Source organism: Grammomys surdaster, unplaced genomic scaffold (assembly GCF_004785775.1).
Source record: "Grammomys surdaster isolate TR1022 unplaced genomic scaffold, NIH_TR_1.0 220, whole genome shotgun sequence".
NCBI classification, from domain to species: domain Eukaryota; kingdom Metazoa; phylum Chordata; class Mammalia; order Rodentia; family Muridae; genus Grammomys; species Grammomys surdaster.
The window spans coordinates 16,209,784-16,231,860 of NW_021604665.1; the positions used below are offsets into that span (position 1 = coordinate 16,209,784).

Genomic DNA, 22,077 nt, shown 5'->3' on the forward strand with positions numbered 1-22,077 from the left:
CTTTTTTGTTGAAAGTGTTAGGAGAGAAAGTCCATGTTTGATGGGTCATAGTATCATCATCTAAGGAACATAAATTTTTGTTTCTTTTGCATTAAATAATTTTCAAGACCACCATCACTCTTTATGCACGATATTTTGGAGACTCAAAGTGCCCTTATCTGTGTTCCTACTGGCTATGATCTGGTGTACTCTTGGGAAGTCAGAATACCAATTGATTAGGCCCATTGCTTTATGATCTGGTCATCAAGGTGGATGGGTAGTTTTGTACACTTTCATTTCTTAGTTTTCTTCCTTGTGAAACAATAAAATTTTATCAGAAACAGAAATCCAGATATATGCCTTCTCTGACCATAAAGAAGGCACAATCTGTCTTGATTAGCTAGTGAGCATCAAGTGGAACAGGAAGACACAGGTCACTGAATACTAATTTCTTCTTTTTTTTTTTTAAATGCAATAGGTTGTGAACTTAGCCAGGAATCTCATATACTTTGGTTTCTACAACTTTTCTGACCTTCTCCGATTAACCAAGATCCTCTTGGCAATCTTAGACTGTGTCCACGTGACCACTATCTTCCCCATTAGCAAGATGACGAAAGGAGAAGAGAATAAAGGTAACAATGATGAGGAGAAGCTGAAGAGTGAGTATCTGAAGTGTCTGTGCTGACAGATGCCCTCCCAGCCTGTGCTGTCTCATTCATGCCATGCCTTATCATGTGACATCCTGTCCTGTCCTGGTCTGTTCTCACCCTTGGGAGCATACCAATAGAAGTAAAGTCTGGAAGAGTTCCATTAAGTCCATTGCCCGTCATTCATGGTCGTTCTCAGCAATTTACTCTTCCCTTTGTATCTGTCTTGAGTCCTTCCATGTGTCTTACTGAATAGTCTGAAACTTGCCTTGTGCTTTGACCATTTGACCCTCCAAAGCCCATGCTCTGCCATCTGTTCTCCATGCTTCTGAGACACTTGAGGATGATACTCCTATATGAGGGACTAAAGTGCAAGCTTGTATCTTGGTATTCCTTTTCACTTGTGAATAAGATCCTTGTTTATATGTCCCTTTCATGCTGTATTTAGGGGGTCAGGATAGGCATAGAGTAACCATGAAGTGTCATATGCTTAGCTTGTTTTCTATAGCTAGAATGGAAAAGGCATTTGACTTGATTCTCCCTATTTGTCTAGTAGTGTATGATGTCATTTTGTGTGCACTATGCCATTGAGTTCTGTCATAGAGTTCTTTTCTTATGTGAGGACCCTGAGACTCAGAGGTGATGTAACATGTTCAAGGCCGAGCAGCTTTTGTTAGAAGCAGCAGTGTGTATGCCCTGCTTACGTGCATTCCTATTCTGTGCACAGTCACAAGCACACATCATTGCAGCCGAGTCGAATTTGGTGATAAAATTAGTAAAGAAACAATACCCCACTGCAGATGTCAGAACTGTGGTGTCCTACTAATCTCAGAAGGCTTAAATTTGCAGTGCTTATTAACCTTTCTGGGTTCCTTGGTCAAGAGAATGTATCTGAACAGGGATGTGTTAAATAGTTTGCCTTAAGAAAACCCATACCCCTAATTAGATTTTCCAGGCTGTCTCCAATGGTGTCATGACCATGGTCTGACTTGGCCTTTTCTAGGCAGTAACGTGATGAGGTCTATCCATGGAGTTGGGGAGCTTATGACCCAGGTGGTGCTTCGGGGAGGAGGCTTTTTGCCCATGACTCCCATGGCTGCTGCCCCTGAAGGAAATGTGAAACAGGCAGAGCCCGAGAAAGAGGACATCATGGTCATGGACACCAAGCTGAAGATCATCGAAATACTCCAGGTATGGTGCATGTGGTCTCTGTTTCATATCTCCCTTCTCTGCTCTAAGACCTAGGGACCCAAGAAATTCTGGGAAAAAAACCACCAAAAATGTTAGCTCACCCCTATGTATCATTTCGGAATTGTTCCTTTTAATTGTTTCTTGTCATCTCCTACCCTTCCCCATCATTGCTTTGTCTCTTCTGCCATCCCAGCAGCAGTTACTTTAGCTTTGCACCACAGCTGCTCACTCTTTCTCTGGCCAAGCCTTTGCCTAGAGTTCACCCACTGTTTACTCCAGGACTCTTAGCATTACAAAGCCTTCTTCCTCCTTTTGTTTCTCTTCTTCCTCCCCCTCCTCTTCCTCCTTTTTCTCCTCTATTTTCTACCCTTTTCATTCCCTCACCTACTCACCCATGAATGTTAGTTGATACTAACTGCACACCAACTCCCTTTTCGCACTTGAGAGCCAGCAAGGAACAAAATCCATTAAAGTTCTGATCCTAAAAAGCTTCGTTTTGACAGGGAGCATAGGCACACATCATCTGAAAATCAATGCTTAGTTGTTAAAACATAAAGACGAGTCAGCTGGGAACGGGAACGATGACTGAATGGTTAAAGGAACTTGGATGCTTTTCCAGAAGACCTGGGTTCGATTCCCAGAACCCATTATGTTGGCTCACAACCATCTGTGACTACAATTCCAGGAAGCTGGATGGCTTTCTTCAAGCCTCCACGAGCACCAGGAAAGCAAGTAATACACAGATAAGCATGCAGACAAAAGACCCATACATATATAATAAAAGTTAATTCTTATTTTTAAAGAAGAAGGGTCAGCTGATTTGGAGGACACTGTAGGAAGGGCTCAAAGATAATGGTTTTTTTTTTTTTCTATGTTGTGAGAAAAGACCTCTGTAGTAAAGTGATTTGCTCACCACAGATGCAGTGAGAGCTCCCCATGGCCATACCTTGGAAGTCTTAGGATTTAGCAAATGCAAAGAGTCTGAAGTAGAGACAAGTTTGGGAACAGCTGTTTTTAAGAGGGAAAAGAAGATGGTAAATCATCTTGAATCAGTCAGTACACATTGCTACCTCTTTTTTGATTAAACCAGTTAAGTGGCAGCCGATAGATCATGCCTACCATTTGTCTACTCTTACCATAACATAGCTAATGTGAGTCTTTCTACTGAGGAATATCTTTGGGGTTGAAAGCTACATGCATGGAGTGAGCAGAAAGAGAGCATCACAAGCTGTTGGGAGTTCAGAGATGTAATGAGGCCAAGAGTCTCCAGCTGACTCTTCCCTCCACACACAAGGACTTGACTCACTCTTAGAATTATTAATCTGTCTTCTCTAACATGATCGTTTCCATCTGCCATGCCAATTGCTAGATTCCTACAACTGAGAAAATACTCAAACAAAAGGAAGCCAGCCTTCCTCACTAATAACTGCTCATTCCACATCTTCCCACCTCTCTGTATATCTTCCCAGGCCCTAGCCAGCCATCTGAGTGTCCTTTAAATCTATCTAAACTGACACCTAGAAGTAACAATTATAGTTGGTTTTGCATAGTACTGAATTTGAGGTTCTGGAAAGATACTGAACCGGATGTGCAGTAGTTATTGGGAATGTGGACTAAGAGTTTGGAGACAGGTCAAACATCTGTCTCCACATGGAATCTGGGACAGCCTGGAATTGGGTAAGGTTACTCAGAGGGCCAAGCAGAAGCTAGGAGAGAGGAAGGAGGGATGTCACTAGGATGCCTAAATGATGCAGCTGGCTAACTTTTCTTTTGGGTTCTAGCAATAATCCTTTGGAAAGTGTCTGCAGGAAATGAGGGGTAGGGAATATAGGAAGCTAACAAACCAAGATCCCAGGGGACTATACCTAACCAGAGGAGACAATCAGAAATATAAATGAAGCTAATTCTTGGAAGTAAAAGCAAAATTTCTGTCAGTTCATTTTAATTCAAAGCAGCCATCTTCATCTCTGGTTAGGCCCAGAGTCGGCTTTCAGGCTTTGCTGAAATATAGTCCTGTTTTGTAAAGAATGGAGGCACGAGTGATGTATTATTCTGGGTGTTTAATTTAGGATGCCAAAGCCTACACCGGAAGCTAAGGTGTCATGGGCAGACAGGATGTGCCCCTTAGAAGGCTGTTATTGTTAAAAAATGGCTGTTGAAACCTAATACAAATATTTGACTCAGTGCTTAAGGTAATTGATGCAGCTGATACCAGACCCTGCCAGAGTGCAGCGGCTTGGCAAAGTGTTCAAGATGGTATGTAAATGTAACCAAAGTGTTTCCATTTCTCCTTGAATCTTTAGTTTATTTTGAATGTGAGATTGGATTATAGGATCTCCTGCCTCCTGTGTATATTTAAGCGGGAGTTTGATGAAAGCAATTCCCAGTCATCGGAAACATCCTCCGGAAACAGCAGCCAAGAAGGGCCAAGTAATGTACCAGGTTAGTGATGCCAGCATGGGATTTCAGCCATAGAGTGGGATATAATGCCACTTGGGGCTCAAAGATTGAAAATTGCAGTATTGTAAAGACTCTTTTGAGTCTTCACGAGTATATTGAGAAAACAAACACACAAAAACATTGCTTCTTGGGGTTCTACCTTTAGGGACTGAAGAAACCTGAGGTTTATTGTGTTGGAGTTTCCGATAAAGCAACTCAAAACCAACACAATGCCAACAATATTCTCCACCAGCAACTTTGTTCCATATTTGAAGTTCTACTCAGCCATAGATACTGGAGAAGACTAAGGGAAAGACTGGTAGTTGTGATTCCCAGACAGCACAAGTGTTTTTGGAGTGAGGCCATCACTCTTCTTTAACAAGAAAAAAATGACAGGTGTGAAGTCATCTGGGCCGGCCTGGCTCCATGGCTTTGTAGGTCATGACGGGCAGGGTTGAGTGTTGCATGAGCATTTCTTTTGAAGCACAGTAGGCTAAGTCCAGCAGAGGCAGATTTTCAGTCCTTATTGTGTCTAACTTTATGTACTTTCACCTTTCAGGAGCTCTTGACTTTGAACACATTGAAGAACAAGCAGAAGGCATCTTTGGAGGAAGGAAAGTGTGCTTTCATTGTCTCATTGTGTGGTAGTTCTAGAGTGTGGAAGGAAGCCCTTCTGTAACTCTCACAAGGCTTTTTCTTGAGCATACAACTATTCAGCCTTCAGGTTCTTGAATTGCTCTGTTTGGAATTACTGAGCCACAGAACATAGGTGGTATACATTTCCTGACTAGGATAGAAAATATTTAGGGTGTGTGTGTGTGTGTGTCCTGTCTAAGACAAAAAAGATTTAAGGTGTCCTAATATGTATATATTTGCAAGGTTACTTTTATATGGTGTGGGTCAATAGAGTAGAGAAAGGGGGTTCAAACCAGATAGAGGTTACTAATGGCATTGACTTTGTCCACTGATAGCCAAGCTATGAAACAACAGCAAAAATAAATAACAAGGAAAACCAACAGCAGCAAAAGTTCAAACAAACAAAAACCCACAATGTATCCTTTAATCATTCCTAATGGAAATGCCTCCTAATATCGAAGACCTTAGTTTAACATAAAACATTATTAGTATAAACTCACATATCTACAGTAAATATCCTAAGGGCACAGTGATTATAACCAGCATACTTGGTTGGACTGTTCATTGCTTCAGAACACACATCTCTAAAAGTCTTCATAATTCGAACACCAAGTATTTCTCACAGCTGTCTGGGCTGACTGAAGCCCTGCTGAGTGGTTCTCGTTACTGTTGGGTTTGCATGCAACTGTTGTGATATAGTAACTGGGAATGACACACACTGGCTGTCTTACTCATATTTCTGATGCTGATAAAGGCTTACGCATAAAGCTGAGGTTTCAACCTTGCTCCACACGGTCAGTTTGTGCTTCTTTACAGAACAGTGGCTGATTCCCAGAACAAATGTTGCAAGAAGACAAGCCAACAGAAAGCAAGCGCTTTCTGGACTGCAGACTAGATATTTTCAAAACTGGTTTTATTACCAGATGATGTAATAAATGCTAAGCTACAGCATTTTAAACAAAAAGTTTACAAGGAGCATGTTTGTTGTAGATTTCGGAACACAGATGAAGCCCAGTGGAAGAATGCTATAAGTTTGGTCTCAGATCTTTTAACGTTAGTCCTATTGGCTTAGGGAGTTGTAACATCATCCTTGTCCCCTCGTCTCACAGTGGAGCTGAGGGTAAAACACGATTGGCTTATAAAAAAGAAGCCGATGAAAAGCGAGGTTCCATTGGATGGAGTCATGTTTGAACTGGAGTTCAGCCCTGTCAGGACTCCCATGCATGGTCCTGGGACTGTGGTTTTACTTCTTCCCTGTGTTCCTGTAGTGAGGAGAACACACCTCTGGACCTGGATGATCACGGTGGCAGGACGTTCCTCAGGGTCCTGCTCCACTTGACAATGCATGACTACCCACCCCTGGTGTCTGGAGCTCTGCAGCTCCTCTTCCGACACTTCAGCCAGAGGCAGGAGGTCCTTCAGGCCTTCAAGCAGGTACTGCCTGAACCAGTGTGGCCATTGAGTATCAGAAAGGTGTCGTGTGTTGTGTGCAATGAAAGGATTACGGCTCTCTCTCTCTCTCTCTCTCTCTCTCTCTCTTGCTCTCGCTCTCTCTCTCTCTCTCCCTCCCTGTGTCTGTCTGTCTCCCTCTCTCTCTCTCTCTCTCTCTCTCTCTCTGTGTGTGTGTGTATGTGTGTTTTAAGGTTCATGTAACTAACATATTGTGTTCATTAAGGTTCAACTGCTGGTTACTAGCCAAGATGTGGACAACTACAAACAGATCAAGCAAGACTTGGACCAACTACGGTCCATTGTAGAGAAGTCTGAGCTCTGGGTGTACAAAGGCCAGGGTCCCGATGAGCCTATGGATGGAGCCTCTGGTGAAAATGAGCATAAGAAAACTGAGGTAGGCATAGCCCATGTTGGGTCTCAAAGTGGCCTTCCTGCTTCTTAAAATAAGGCAGCATCCTCTTATAGTCTTAGATATAAGTGTAAATGATAAGATGGTTGCTATCGAGAGATGCTTGCTAAGTAGCCAGGGCAACATCTAGTCTCCTAGGAAGTTTAGCTACAAAAATCAAAGCTGTATCTCTGGGCAACTGTGGACCATGTAGAAGAGACTTAGTTGAGGGAAGTAGCACTGGATTTCATTCAAGAGACTCAGTAGGGAATGGTTTCCCGTGACCACCACATCTTCTAAGGGGTCAAGAATAGGTGAATGTCTTGGGTGGCCTGATTATTGAAAGACAATGCACAATGTGTGTGCTTTCTTAAAGTGTGATGTCGACCCAACATTAGATCACAAGCGGCACCTACCGCATGTGTTCTTTTTGGTCCCTAGGAGGGGAGTAACAAGCCACTGAAGCATGAAAGCACCAGCAGCTACAACTACCGAGTAGTGAAAGAGGTGAGCGGCCCCTGCCAACCTTCGTGTTGATGACTCTAGTGAGCTTTAGTCAGTGATCAGCAAGTTGAAGCCACAAGGATGCGAGCTCTTTTTCTTTGTTCTAAAGTTTGACTGGGGAGAGGAGAAAGTCTCCCTTAGGTTGAATATTTGGATTTTGGCCTCAGGTCTGAGTTTAAAACCCAGCTGTGCTATGTATTATCTGAGTGTTCTCAGTCCCTCACTTTTACAAAAAGTAAGAGGCATTGTTTTGTTGTTTTGTTTAGTTTTGTTTTATAGGAACTACATAATTCTCAGGTTTTGAAGTGGATCCAAGATTCATTCGTACAATCACTAAGGGTTTATATCCATGCTTGGCTTTAGAAATCTCTGCATATAGTAGTTTGGGCTTGGACACATTGCATTTTTTATCCCAGCAAAGCCCTCCTAAGGTCTTGTCAGCTGTTGCCTAGCCAGATCATTTTGATGTTCCACTTACTTGGCAGGACACACTTTTTTCACAAAGATTAGATTTTGTACAATCAGCATAGATACTGTGTTCTGGAGGAATGCCTCTGTCCTAAGTTGTGAATGTATTATGACCCCTCCCCTTCAGGCCTCTCCTCACGCTCCTCACGTTCCTGGTTTTCTGTGATTGATTTCTTTCCTCTCAGATTCTGATTCGACTTAGCAAGCTCTGCGTGCAAGAGAGCGCGTCGGTGAGGAAGAGCAGGAAGCAGCAGCAGCGGCTGCTGAGGAACATGGGTGCACATGCTGTGGTGCTGGAGCTGCTGCAGATCCCCTACGAGAAGGTGAGAGGGCCTGCATCCAGGCTGCTTCTCTCCAGGGCGGGCTGGAGTCCCACTCCGAAAGTCTTCACGATTGGAGGAAGTGGGTGCGGGCCAATGATGTGTTTGTGACTTAAAGCAAGTCCAGGTAATTTATATGAGACAGATCACCTCTCCCCAACACCTCCAACATTTGTATTCTATAAAGAAAACAAAGATCTTGTTCTTCTGTCATACCCAACCCATCCTAGATGGGGACCACTAGAGGTTACATATTAGCTGGTGTTGTCCACCTTTGTCTGAAGCATGACTAAAACAAGGTAATTTCGGGGCTGGAGAGATGGCTCAGTGGTTAAGAGCACTGACTGCTCTTTCAGAGGTCCTGAGTTCAAATCCCAGCAACCACATGGTGGCTTACAACCATCCGTAATGAGATTCGCTGCCCTCTTCTGGTGTGTCTGAAGACAGCTACAGTGTATTCATATATAATAAATAAATAAATCTTTAAAAAAAAAAAGAAACAAGGTAATTTCTACAAGTCATTGGAGGTGAGTAGAACTTGCTGTAGTCCTTGGCAATGTCCTAACATCTGAGTATATATTTAGACCAAATACTCCCCCAGCACCTTCATTTTGTTGTTGTTGTTGTTTACTTCCAAGAGATTGTATTTTAGAAGGGCACTGTCTTGATTTGATTTCTGTTGCTGTGATAAATAAACACCATGACCAAAGGCGTGTTGGAGAAGAAAGGATTTATTTCATCTTACAAGTCTCAGGTCACAGCCCATCCCTGAAGAAAGTCAAGGCAAGAACTCAGTGCGGGAATGGATGCAAGACTATGAAGGAGTGCTGCTTACTGCCTTGTTTCCATGGCTTGCTCAGCTTGGTTTTTAGTAGAACACTAGACCACCTGCACAAGGACGGCACTACCCACAACAGGCTGTGCTCTCCCCCAGCAATCACTCATCAAGAAAATGCCCCCACAGACCTACCCTTAAGCCAGGCTGATGGATGCAGTTCCTTAGGTCAATTTCCCCCTTTGCAAATATAGCTGGATTTTGTTAAAGAGCCAGTCAACACAGGCAGAAGCCTAACTATTCAGTGTCTGTGGAGACAGACAGACTTTTGGGGATACATTGAAACTTTGCAATAGCAGTGAGGTTTTGTAGTGTACTACCCACATGACATATTGGGAAACTGAGGCCTAGGGAAGTTTGGTATGACTCTGGATGCTTTGTGCTCCATAACAATCCCAAAGGCTGACCCTTTGGTGAAGCAGCTCCTGGAGGAAGCCAGCTGCTGAGGGACGTTCAGCACTTTGCTACAGTCCTCATGCTGTTTATCTCCTGTGTCCTGTGGACATGCTAATGAAACAGTCATGCCTGAATGAGGACACCATGGCCAGGAAGGCTCAAGGTGGCACAGCTGTGTGTATATGGCCAGCTCGGCTGCCCTGTGGAATCTGGGTCTGCTGCTTTACCTTCTAGACAGCACATACATAGAAGCTGCCTTCTCAGTCATGGAGAGGTTATGAAACAGGTGAGCTGTGCCTTTCCCCAGCCACCAGGAAAGCACAGGCTGAATCCTTCTGGGAAATTAGACTTGTAGGTAACCTGGAATTAACTCAAGTATGCATACCATCCACCCTTTTCCAGTTTGTAGTATGAGGAGATGGTTTTGATATCCGTAGCTTGGTCCTGGGTTTTAATGATAGCCATTCATAGAGCAGTGTTAAAGTATGGACAACCAGACTGATCTGGAGACGGTGCCTCTAAGGCAGAGCTCTCTCTTGTGTGTGTGCTCACTCACTGTGAGATAGGCACAGACATCCCAGTTTGTGTGAACGATAGAGGTTCTCAGCAGGTGACATCTCGTAACACAATGCCTTTCAAGCTCGCCTGCCTTGTGAAGATGCCCTTCAAACTCCAGAAGCTCGTCACCACCCTGAGCTCAGCAGATTCCTTTTTTAGTAGAAGACATGGAAGCATGTAGGACTGTTAAGGTTACCACTCTTAACCAGCAGAATCAGTCTGTCCTGAGTCATCTGATGTCTTATATCTAGAACTTTTGCCCACAAATTAGAAGTAGGTGTAGTACCCACTCCCTCCTAGAACAACAAAGACGTGTTGTTCTTCACTGGTTTTGTTTGATTACCATAGCTGCTTGCTCATAATCTTTGGTCCTGATAGGTTTGTCCTGCCTTCTCCCAGGGTTATTTTTTAGGACAAAGTTGACAAGTTATAAAAGTGGGGCAGTTCCAACCCACTGCCTGCTTTTGCCCAGCATGTCAGCTCAGAATAGCTGCTGCATTTCCAGATAGTTGCATAAGTACCTACAGTGTTTGGGGGTTTAGCTTCTTGACTCACTAATCCTAAAACATTTTCTGCCTTGCTCGTTCAATTTGATGACCTCAGTTCACACCAAGAGCTGACTTGTCCTGAGCAGTAACTGGCTAAGCATGCCTCGAAGTTCCAGGTCACACAGCCAGGTCATCCATGTCCAAGTGAAATCAGGACAAAGTAGAGAGAGGTCTCCACTCCTTGCTGTCAGTCTCCTGCCTGGAGGAGGAAGTGATAGATACGAGGAGTTCAGGAGTTGGATGCAGTAGGATGTGAATGGTGGCTTCCACTTTGGAGAGTCTCATTCTCCCATTACTGCCTTAAATGTTTGCGATTGAGAATTGGGCAGAATGACAGTGGGTTTTATGTTCCATAACAATGGTATTTAACTCTTTGCTAGCACTAAAATTTTTAATATGAAATCACAGTCTTAATTGAGGAAGAGTCACATGACCAACAGTGTGGACTACCCAGGGCAGATACTGTCCCATTTTGCAGAAGGAAAAGCTAAGTCTTAGTTTATAAATATGACTGGGGTTACAGAGAAGGCAGTAGATTGAGTGCATGTGTCTTGATTTATAATCTACTGATGTCTCTCTCGTCCCTGGCACATGCTGCTGGAAGTTGCCATGCTTCACAGTAGCTGTAGAACTGACATGAGCAGATAAGCTGAGTATGTACCAGCAGGGGTGAAATGGGCTCTGTTCCACTGTCAGGACCCGTTCTCAAAAGCAGGAATTTGGAAATTGCAGCTGAAGACACACAGTGGAATCCTTCTGTTGACTCTAACTCTGCAAAATCAAAATTTTCTTATGCAAAATCTTTGTATTTATGTTAGTGGCCAGTGGGAAATAATCCATTTTCATTCACAAGGCATGAGTCTGTCCTTTCTGGTTAATTCTCAGGGGGTCTGGCAAGCACCTTACTCTACTATCAGTACCCTGGGCACACACATCTGGATCCTACCTTGGTAGAGGGTAGTAACATGGAGTAGATGCTTCACAGTAAGTGCTTTCTCTGTCTCTCCTCTCACACAGGCTGAAGACACCAAGATGCAGGAGATCATGAGGCTGGCTCATGAATTTTTGCAGAATTTCTGTGCAGGCAACCAGCAGAATCAAGCTTTGCTGCATAAACACATAAACCTGTTTCTCAACCCAGGGGTGAGAAGGGAGGCCTCTGGCAGCTCTGTATTGGGAGGACCGTGGGGAACCAATTGTCCTTTGATGTTGTGTATTCTGGAACTTGTTAGAATACAGCATTCATTCTAAAGGAGACCATTCCTACCAGCTGTCAGGACATAAATACTCCGTATTGTGAATCTAGGATGTCATGGGTACAAAGGGGGAAAATCGGGAGGGCAAAGGAGGTACATTTCCTAAAACTATCCATCACTATGTCACAATTACCAATATACCATAGTGATAGTCCTCAGTACTTGGCTAAGTATGTAATATGCCCACCTTGAGCATCTCTATTCTACATGCTTGCTAAGTGCATATTTCTAAATATATTCAGTAAATATAACACATTTTGTTTAATATGCCCTCACACTCACATGTATCTTCTATCTTTCAGTTTTGTTGCATTTACTATATCGCTGATGCTTTTGTAAATCAGAAATAAGTGGTCTTTTTTTTTCTCACTCTCTTCAATGGCTCAATGACATTCCATAAAATGGCTGCAAGTTTAAAAAAAAAAAGTTTACTTCCCTATTAGTGAGTAAGTAGTCACTGCCCAATTTTTTTGGTTTTCTAAATAACACTGCAAAAGATGTCTTTGTCCTTGAAAATACACATACTCAGTAGAACCTATAACCAAACTTTCTTGGACCTGCTGACTACCAAAAAATTACACTGAGATTTATTATTTATAAGTCCATCAGAGAGTAAGGAAGCTGTAGGTTTATAAAATACTGAGGCAAGTGATAAACCATAAGAATAACAGTACCAAAATCCGGCCAATACTCAGCTCTCTGCCAGTATACTGCAATACAGAGCATCTCTGGATAACATGTACAAAACAAAGTTCCTAGATCATACTGTGGGATGTCTTCTTGACGGTGGCAAGTCACATTACTGTGTGCAAAGGACACTTATTATACAGGAAAATATCGATTAATTGAGCCTTTTTAAATCAGCTTCTATGCCCAAGATGCCATCATTAAGAGCAGCCAAGAATAATTAAGATTCAGAGTGAGAGAAGACATTTGCATTACATATGTTCAGCAAAGAATTGATACTCAGCATCTTTCTAACAGTTTTTTAAAGAACTCAGAGGAATGAAAAATAGCCTTTCTTAAAAGAGGGCCCAAACTTGACGGGCACAGGCAGTTGGCGAGACAAGATCTTCGCACCGTGATGAGTTATCAGACAAACATAAATTGACATGTAAGATTTGACTAAAATGGAAAAGACTGTTGACAGGGATATAGACTAGCTGTACTGGGAAGGAGAGATGGTTCTGTGGCTAAGAACATACATTGCTCTTGCAAAGGACTAGGGTTCAGTTCCTAGCACCCACATGGTGGTTCACAACCACTCATAACTCTAGTTCCAGAGGATCCGACACCCTTTTCTGACTTCTGCATCTACCAGGTACACATGGGGTGTACATGTATGCACACAGACAAAACATTCATACACATAAATCTAGGACAGCTGTACTACACTGTAAAGTACACCGTACAATACACAGAACACCTTTTCAAAAGCTGTTTGACAGCGTCTTGTGAAAACGAGGAGTTTGCTAACTGATAGGGTAGTATGAAGCAAGAAGGAGAAGCATGCTCAGATGTAAGAGTGGTTCTGGGTTTTAGTAATGCAGTTTATCTCATTAGCCTGCCCTGGCCTCTTTCTGACCGTGTCCTTGTGCTCGTTCTTGTCTTGTGCCAGATCCTGGAGGCAGTGACAATGCAGCACATCTTCATGAACAACTTCCAGCTGTGCAGTGAGATCAACGAGAGAGTGGTCCAGCACTTTGTTCACTGCATAGAGACCCACGGTCGAAATGTCCAGTACATCAAGTTTCTCCAGACCATTGTCAAGGCAGAAGGGAAATTCATTAAAAAGTGCCAAGACATGGTGATGGCTGAGGTGATAACCACGTATTTGCATCTACCTCCATCTGGTGTTCTGTAGAAACTTAAGTTAGTCTCTCTGTGTGATCTGGCACCCTCTTGAGGAGCAGTATGAAGGGAAAGGTTGTACTTGTACATGTGTGTAGTTTCACATCCCTGGCTTAGGCAAGTGTCTGAGCTGATTCTTTGTAGCAGTGAATCTGTTACCTTATAAGGCATTTTGGGTTGGACTCTTCAGACAGAGAAAAGGGAGAATGATAGACCAACATCTATGTGGAGGTTAAATGCGAGTGAGACAAGGAAGCCATAGCAGCTTCCTCTTTAGGAGTTATAACTTTCTATTTAACTATTCACCTAATTAGTTAGCTTGAACAGTTTCCACTTGATGTTTCACAAGAAGCATCTGGTCTGCAGGGTGGAGGCAAAAGTTTCACTTGGGTCTTTGCAGAAGTTGGCTCTGTGCAATGACGGTTGTCTTTGATTAGGAAGGCTCACCCTGCAAACACGATGGTGGCTTCCATGGAACTTGAGTAAACTCCCCCTGTGCTTGGATTTACTATGACATCCACATCTGTGGCTCCAGGGGCAGGAGAGTTGGGTACAAGTGACTGCTTCATCATTTATTGGCTGGCCTGCATTGGCTCTCATGTCTTGACATTGTGCCCATTTCTGTTACATGAGTGTCTTCACTGACTGTGGGGATTAAATGAGGTAATGACAAGAGGAGTAATAACTAACATCTACTTGAAGCTTACAATAGTCTGGACATTGTTCTGAGAAATTTGTAATTGAGTGTTAATTCTACCCAACAACACTTATGAGTCAGAGGTCACATTTTGTTTACTTAGAAACAGAGGTAGAAAAAGATTAGATAACACAGCAATGTATTTGTCTTGGGATCTAGACCCTTGATTGGAATTCATGAAAATTAATTGTTAATAAGCAAACAGACCACTGGGGGATGTCCCTCAGTTCCAGCACGCATAAATGAACAAGGTCCTAGGCTCAAACACTAGCAGCTCCTCTCCAAATCCTGCAACTTTTGAGTTGAGGATCTATTGACAGTGAGTAAATAGTATTAGCTGAGTTTATTTTGACTTTTGTGCCAACCCTTTTAAAACCTTTTATACTTTATGCTGTGCTAAAATTGATGTATATTAAAATAAATTTATGAGAGGGCACATCCAAGGAGACAAGTTACACCTTGACTTTTCTTTTGCTCTGTTGTTTTCTTCTGTTGAGGGGTGGGACCTCACAACCCAGACTGGTCTGAAACTCAGTGTTTGGTCAAGGCTGGCCTTGAACTCATCATCCTCCTGCTCTAGCCTCCTGGATGCTGGCATTATAGGCATGCACCACCACATCCAGCTAAAATGATTTCACTTTTTGATGAGAGCTAAAAGAAAAACATCTTAATTAGATGTGGATAACTTATGACCAAAGATAGAAGACACTGGATGGAAGACTTGCATCAGGATGCCTTCTAAAGTATACCAAGATACGCAAATATTTAAGCTAGAAAAACAGCAGCCTGATAGCACAGGCTAGCAGTTCCTGTTTCCTTTTAATGGTCTGGTGTGCAGACTGGTCCTTCTTTAGTAGATCTGTTAGGGTCACCATGGTTACTTCTGTATCTTTGGATTCATATGATGCTTTTAAGAAAGTTTGGTTGGTCAGTCCAGAAACACATGGGATCTAGATTTGCTTAGGACACAACCTGTGTTGGAGAGTAAGTCTCCTTTCTTCTGCATGTAGAATTTTGTAAGGCTGTCTCACTCCTGCAGGCTTGTAGCAACAATGAACACCTTTCTCTGTGTAGCTTGTCAATTCTGGAGAGGACGTCCTCGTGTTCTACAATGACAGAGCCTCTTTCCAGACTCTGATCCAGATGATGCGGTCCGAGCGTGACCGGATGGATGAGAACAGCCCTCTCATGTACCACATCCATCTGGTGGAGCTCTTGGCCGTGTGCACAGAGGGCAAGAATGTGTACACAGAGATCAAGTGCAACTCCTTGCTCCCGCTTGATGACATCGTTCGTGTGGTCACTCATGAAGACTGCATCCCCGAGGTGAGTAGCATGTGGGGCTGAGCAGAGACATGGTGGCTGGCCTGGTAAGCCCTCAGATTTCAGATCCTCAGCTCATGTTGCGGAAAGATTTAACGTCACTGGAGCAGTGTTTTCCTGGATATTGATTTTGTGTGAAAAGAACGTGAGGCAAGCTAGTCTCTGCTTCCTCACAGAGGGTGGGATAAAAGCCTCAGGTTTGGGGAACAAGTTCAGCTCACAGAGGATGTGCCCTGAGTGAACTGCCTAGCAGTGAACCTAACAATGGACTGAGATATCTTCACCTGTAAGTGTAATTCTTTCAAGCAAGAACTCATAGTACAAAAATGATGAGTGACCATTGTACAAAATTTGGAAACTACAGGTAACTGCAAGAAATAAAAATGATCTGAAATTGAGTGTACCTGCAAACCCAGGTAGAGTGGCATATGTCAATTATCCCAGCACTCAGAAAGCAGGGGTAGGAGGATTGCCATGAATTTGAAGCTAGCCTGGGCTACATAGTAAGTACCAAGCTATACAGAGATACACAGTAAAACTCTATCCCCATCAGATAAAGAAATAAATCTCTTCACCCATTTTCCCCTTTTCTCTCTGCATAGCAACCATGTCTTCTTGTGTCCCACTCCAGTGTTCCTGTCCCCCACTCTCAGACCCTTTTAACTTCCCTGGTGCCTGCAGTTACTCCAGGCTGTGGACTCACATCTAAAGCATTGGGCCTTACAAATAGAGAAGGCATGGCGTTTGTCTTTCAGGGTTTGTGTTATCTCACTCAACATAATATTTTCTAGTTCTCTCCGTTTACCTGAAAGTTTCATGATTTCATTTTTCTTTACAGTTGGCTAGAATTCCATTATGTATATGTATTTCACATTTTTATTTTCCATCCATCAGTTTAAAGGCATTTAGGTTGTTTCCCTATCCTAGTACTGGACAATAGGAGGGCACATTTCTACAAGTCATGTTGGTAATGTCTAATTTATTCTAGAAGACTTGTTCTCCTTGACACCCCTCCTCCCTCTGGAACTCTCTTTGCACCACAGCCATGTCAACACTTGATATTGTTAGCTCTCTTTTGTTTCAGTTGGCTCCGTGTGCACATCTAGTGCTCGGTTAATTTTCTATGTACATAGCTCACAATTATCTCATTTCACTGGACAGATCAGTAGATGGAGCCGCAGAGTTCTGGAGTCACCATCATCATCTATACACTCCAAAAGCAACCCCCAGACCAGTGTCCTTCTAGTTCCCTGTGGCTAGATAATCATGGATTTTTTTTCCTCTGCCTCTAGTGTTCATTCAGTATAAACAATATCACACATGCATGCCTTGTTTTGGCTGGATGATCGCACTTAGTGTAGTTCCAGCTCATGTAAGCATTGCACGTATTGGTACTTCATTATTGCCAAGTGATACTTCCTTATGTCCAGATACCACGTTATAGTTCTCCAGCCATCACTGGCGCAGTTGTGTGTTCTTTCCACTGGTTCGCCCTTATAAAGGGTGCTGCCATGGATACTTGCAGTCAGGATTTGTGTGGGACATTTCCCAGCCTTCCCTGCTTCACTCATTGCAAACATCTCCCTCCCTGGACTATGTAATAATGGTGCCTTCTTGTGAACAGTGCAATCAAACTCAGGGCTTTCATTTGGTCAGAATCTTTTCACCAAACCTTAACCTGAAACCATATAACAGCCTCTCCCTAAAGTTTTATGCTTTGTGGTTTTGAATTTTATGGTTGTGAATTTGGAAAATCAAAAGGCCTCAGAAATGAGACCCAGCTGGAGGTAGTGGAGTAACACTGTCCACTGAGTCTCATGGCGAGGAAGCGGGAGCTCACGGGGCCCTTGTGTAGGCGGGGTTGTCACAAGAGCTGCTCTCTTCCTTCAGGTTAAGATCGCCTACATTAACTTCCTCAATCACTGCTATGTGGATACTGAGGTGGAGATGAAGGAGATTTACACAAGCAATCACATGTGGAAATTGTTTGAGAATTTCCTCGTGGACATCTGCAGGGTGAGGCGTGCGTGCGTGCGTGCGTGCGTGTATATGTGTGTGTGTGTATGTATGTGTGTGTGTTCATGGGCATGTGAGTATGATGGGGTTGTCTGTCATCCCTGTTCAGAAATGCTGTAAAAGTCAGTTATGAATTTTCTTTCATGAACAGTTTGGAATTAGATGGTCTGTTCATACTTGCTGCTTTTTGTTATTCTTTCTTTTTAGTAATTTCTTATTTCATGTTGTAATATAACTGATTTTTGTAACTCAAGGTATAGAACTATTCAATTTGTTTAAAAATTTATTGTCCAACTTTAGAAAGGGCTAATCTTATTCTAAGCAGAATGATTAAATAGTGGACAGGTACAATCCAAGGCATCTGTCATTCCAAAACCTGTGAGGTCACCTAGCATACACCGTGACTTCCTGTTCCACACTGCACCCTGTGAGGTCACCTAGCATACACCGTGACTTCCTGTTCCACACTGCACCCTGTGAGGTCACCTGTTATACACTGTGGTTGAACCCTGTGTGCTCATCTGTTACACGCTCCTACACAGTGTTCCACACTGAAATGGTGTGGTTGTCTGTTACAAACTATAGCCTCCTGTTCCAAACTGTGTAATTCAGTACAATTTTAGTTGAATTAAGGAGCATAGGGCCTCGTGGTGCATTTGACTTTTCTCGTTATGTGGATGACAGAGAGTAGACAGATAACATATCTGGGGCCAGTTTCCCTTTAAAGGAAGCTGGATTCTCTACTTCCAGTCCCACTTGCAACTCCTCAAGGTTTCAGACTTGCCGAGTACAGGCAGGATGTTGGATGAATGACCATGCCAGTTTCTTACCAATTTTATACTTCCATATGTCATGCTTCCTGAACTGGGTTTTCTTCTTTTTCCACAATGCAGACTTTGTTTGTTTGCTTGCTCTAATTAACTTCTTTCTTGGTTAAATAGTGGCCGACCTTTGACCTTTGATTAGTGATCAGTTGTTTGTTGATACTCTGGAGTAGGCTTGCATGTCCGAGTTTCCAGCCTCCATCTGTTTTCCAGGCATGTAACAACACAAGTGACAGGAAGCATGCAGACTCGATTCTGGAGAAGTACGTCACTGAAATCGTGATGAGCATTGTCACCACCTTCTTCAGCTCTCCCTTCTCAGACCAGAGTACCACTCTGCAGGTGAGAAACCTGAGACAGGGTTTTCATGTGGGCATCTGCAGTCTGCATCCAGCCATGTGCAGTGAGCTGTTAACGAGCCATTCTGCAAAGTCACAATGGAAGGTGGCTCTGTCAGGGGCCCGTGGGAGCACAAGTAAAGTTGCCCTTAGTATCTAAAGGGATTGGCTCTTAGACCGCCTAGGTCCTCACATACCAAAACCCAGGGATGCTTAAGTCCTGTATACTAAATGGTGTCATCATTGCATAGAAGCTACCCACATGTTCCCACAAACTTTAAATCATCTCTAGACTTACAGTGAGTCATGCCACGCAGCCATTGTGTGAATAGAGGGTCTACCATATTGTTCAGGGGCTAAGACAAGGAAAACTGTATGAATTCTGCACAGACTCCATTGTTTTTCAGATATTTTGAATCCTTGATAAATCTGCATATGGAGAACCAGGTGTATCTTTTTGTACATTTACACCAAGTGCCAACCAGGAAATCACAATGATTAGTGAGGCCATACCTGCTTCTCTTGTTGTATAAAGTGACAGTCACTGTGGTGATGCCCCTGGAGATAATAAAACAGTGTTAAAAACCATAAACTCTGTGCCATGGGCCAGCTGATGGCTCAGCAGGCAGAGGCACTTGCTCACAGGCCTGGCGACCTGAGTTCAATCCCTGTATCTACAGGGTAGCAAGAGATAATCAATTCCTAAGGATTGTCCTCTGAATTCTTCATGTGTGCTGTTGACAGCAGACAGACATACAAACACACACAGAGCTTTAAATGGGGTTTATACTATGGCTTCTCACTTTGGCTGCTACTGTTTCCTTCTATGGACTAAATTTATCCAACCGATAAGCAAGAATTGCCAGAGAAGTAAATCTTCAAATGACAAATATTCTGAATCTCTCCTAAGGTGTAGGTTATCCATAATATCTAGAATCAAAGTCTAATTCTGAAGAGGTGGCTGATTTCTGAACCATTCGCTGCTAATTAACACTCCTGTGTAGCCTCTCATGCTTTTCTTTTGTGAGGCATGTCTTCTCCTTAGCTACATCTCAGTCCCTTCTCCCTCCCTCCTCATATGTCAGGGATGAAAACAATGAACCTGCATCAGATGCACTGCATTTGAGCTGCCAGGGAAATGTCCAAGAATCAGCTTGTAAATGTAGATTCAAGGGAGGAAGAGGAGAATTTTGGAAGCTTTAGAGTAAGACAGATTGGATTCGAATCTCCATTCTGTCCTAGCCGAGCTCTGTTATTATGGAGAGGTCACTGAACTTCCTGTTCCCTCTCTTCCCCTTTCCTCCCCTCCCCTCCCTTTTCTTGCCTTCTCTTTTTCTTCTTTCTATTTTGAAAGGTCTTACATAGCCTGTGGTAGTTTCAGACTCACTAGGTTGCCAAGGCTTGCCTTGAGTTCCTGATGCTCCTGCTTTGACCTCTCAACAGGTGCCACCACACCTGACTTAGATCTTTTCTTGTACATCCAGCAGGGATATATAATAGCAACTTGGTGTGTTCTTGTGAGAATGACATGCAATGTTTGTTTGAAACATTAAAAGTACAGTGCCTAGCACACAACAGGTGGTTCAAATGCGGGAGACTAATGTGTCAGACATTGCTGGGTCCTTTGATGCTGGTCTTAATAACTAGCACCTAGCTACTAATTTTGTGAGTTAGCACTTGAGTTCTGAGACTCGGAAATGGCTAAAGATTAAAAATAGACTTAGCTACGGCAGTGAAGGGACTTCAGGGGGCCTGGAGGGAACATGAATGATTCAAGAGAGGAGCTAAGAGGCCGGAGGAAGACGTCAGGACTGCTGGACTGCTTCACATTACAATGTGGCATCTGCTTCAGCTCTATTCTGGTAATGGAAAATGGGCTTATGTATAGGATGTATGTTTATGTATGTATGGGATATGTAGCTACAGAATGAACTGAACTGGAGGCATGGGGAGAAAGGTGGGCAGAGAGAGGAAGGGAAGGAAAGAAGGAGAAAGATGAAGAGAAACTACTGCCCTTCCAAAAATGCCTTACCTTCTAAATGTTCCACCACTTTCTAGCAGTGCCCCCTTGTGGACAACTCCTGCAATTACATGTATCCTTCAGTCTGTATTGCTCTTGATTACTCAAACAATGAATAGACCATAGGACTAGCCCCGTCATTTTGGCCAAGAAGTCAAGTGAGGTGATGTCACCATGTTGCCTGTAACATTTTTTAGTTAGGAGGCTACTACTGATGACTCATTTGATCTTCTTTATATGCCCAGGTATCAGACAGGAGGAAGCAGATGGTTCATAAACACTGGTTCAGGTGAATTGACTAACGGAGGAACACTTCTCCGTGAGTTAGACTGTAGGAGTCTCACCCCAAGCTCAGCATTTGCAATAATGCCCCTTCCTTCTTCACAGGGTCATACTGAGGCTAAATGAGATACTCGCAAAGTTCTTAGCACAGGGCCTGGCCAGGACTCAGTGCCAGTGGATCTTTCGATTTGGCCCCTTTATAAACTCAAGAGCTAAGAAGAAGCCATCAAACTCAGGAACTAATTCTAGGTTTATTGGGCAATTCCTCTGGCTCCCTGTACCCTTGACCTCTCTGAGTTATGTGGCTTACTGCTGGATGGTTGGGAGTGCAGGGCAGGATGTTCTTCCGGAAGATTCCAGTCCCAGGGAGAACAGGCTGAGTCAGTGCGCTGCTGGCCTCTCTTGGCACTTTTGGATGATTTTATCCTTCCCTGGCCTTTGTCTTTCACTATAACACAGAGGTAACTTCCATGTCACATCATTATTATCCAGGCCCAAATGACATCATGCATGACATGTCTGGCTTGTATTATACACCCAACAAAGGGAAGATACATGAACCACATTTGCAGAGGAAACTGAATTTTCTATTTCTCTGTTCATTTTCTTAAAATGGACTCTTGTGTCCCCCACCCTCCTCCTCTTCTAGCACTTTCATTGATTTCCTCTCCCCACAGAAATCCCTTTAGAATTCTCACCACCTCTCTTTACTCCATTCCACTGGACCTTAGTGAAGCCGAATGCGTTATCTGCCCCAAACAGATAACTGTGGTGCAGCTCACCATACTCCTATGCCTGGCAGGTCCAAAAAGAAAAATGTTACCTGAGTAGAGATGAAAAATCCCCCACTTTAAAAAGCATTCAAAAAGCCAGTATCTAATTCAGTAGATGTATGCATGGTCTTACTTTAGAGGGTGTGCAAACTTACTCCTTCTCATGAGGACTAAGAGAGGTCTTCTCATGGAAGGCAACTGACTTGTGCCAGGGCTCTGGGCTAAATGAATATTTATAGACATCACTCATTACAACTGGGCTGTCTTTGTACCATCAAAGACACTGTCATAAATAAGGATGGAGGTAGCATTCTTGCTGCCATCCACGTAGCATTC

General features: G+C 43.2%; 1 protein-coding gene across 13 annotated transcripts in view; it reads left to right on the top strand.

Moving 5' to 3' along the window:
* Positions 1 to 22,077, top strand: part of Itpr1 (inositol 1,4,5-trisphosphate receptor type 1) — a 325,637-nt gene that overhangs the window by 163,495 nt on the left and 140,065 nt on the right. For 7 of the 13 annotated variants that reach the window (XM_028773069.1, XM_028773070.1, XM_028773072.1 and 4 more), the window contains 13 exons: positions 458 to 638; positions 1,630 to 1,817; positions 4,121 to 4,259; positions 4,816 to 4,870; positions 6,161 to 6,326; positions 6,568 to 6,738; positions 7,174 to 7,239; positions 7,890 to 8,027; positions 11,379 to 11,504; positions 13,236 to 13,436; positions 15,240 to 15,491; positions 17,379 to 17,504; positions 18,542 to 18,670. In XM_028773069.1, the coding sequence (XP_028628902.1) occupies positions 458 to 638; positions 1,630 to 1,817; positions 4,121 to 4,259; positions 4,816 to 4,870; positions 6,161 to 6,326; positions 6,568 to 6,738; positions 7,174 to 7,239; positions 7,890 to 8,027; positions 11,379 to 11,504; positions 13,236 to 13,436; positions 15,240 to 15,491; positions 17,379 to 17,504; positions 18,542 to 18,670 (1,938 nt within the window). The remainder of the gene's footprint in view (positions 1 to 457; positions 639 to 1,629; positions 1,818 to 4,120; positions 4,260 to 4,815; positions 4,871 to 6,160; positions 6,327 to 6,567; positions 6,739 to 7,173; positions 7,240 to 7,889; positions 8,028 to 11,378; positions 11,505 to 13,235; positions 13,437 to 15,239; positions 15,492 to 17,378; positions 17,505 to 18,541; positions 18,671 to 22,077) is intronic. The other 6 variants (XM_028773071.1, XM_028773078.1, XM_028773080.1 and 3 more) reach the window with 1 other exon arrangement.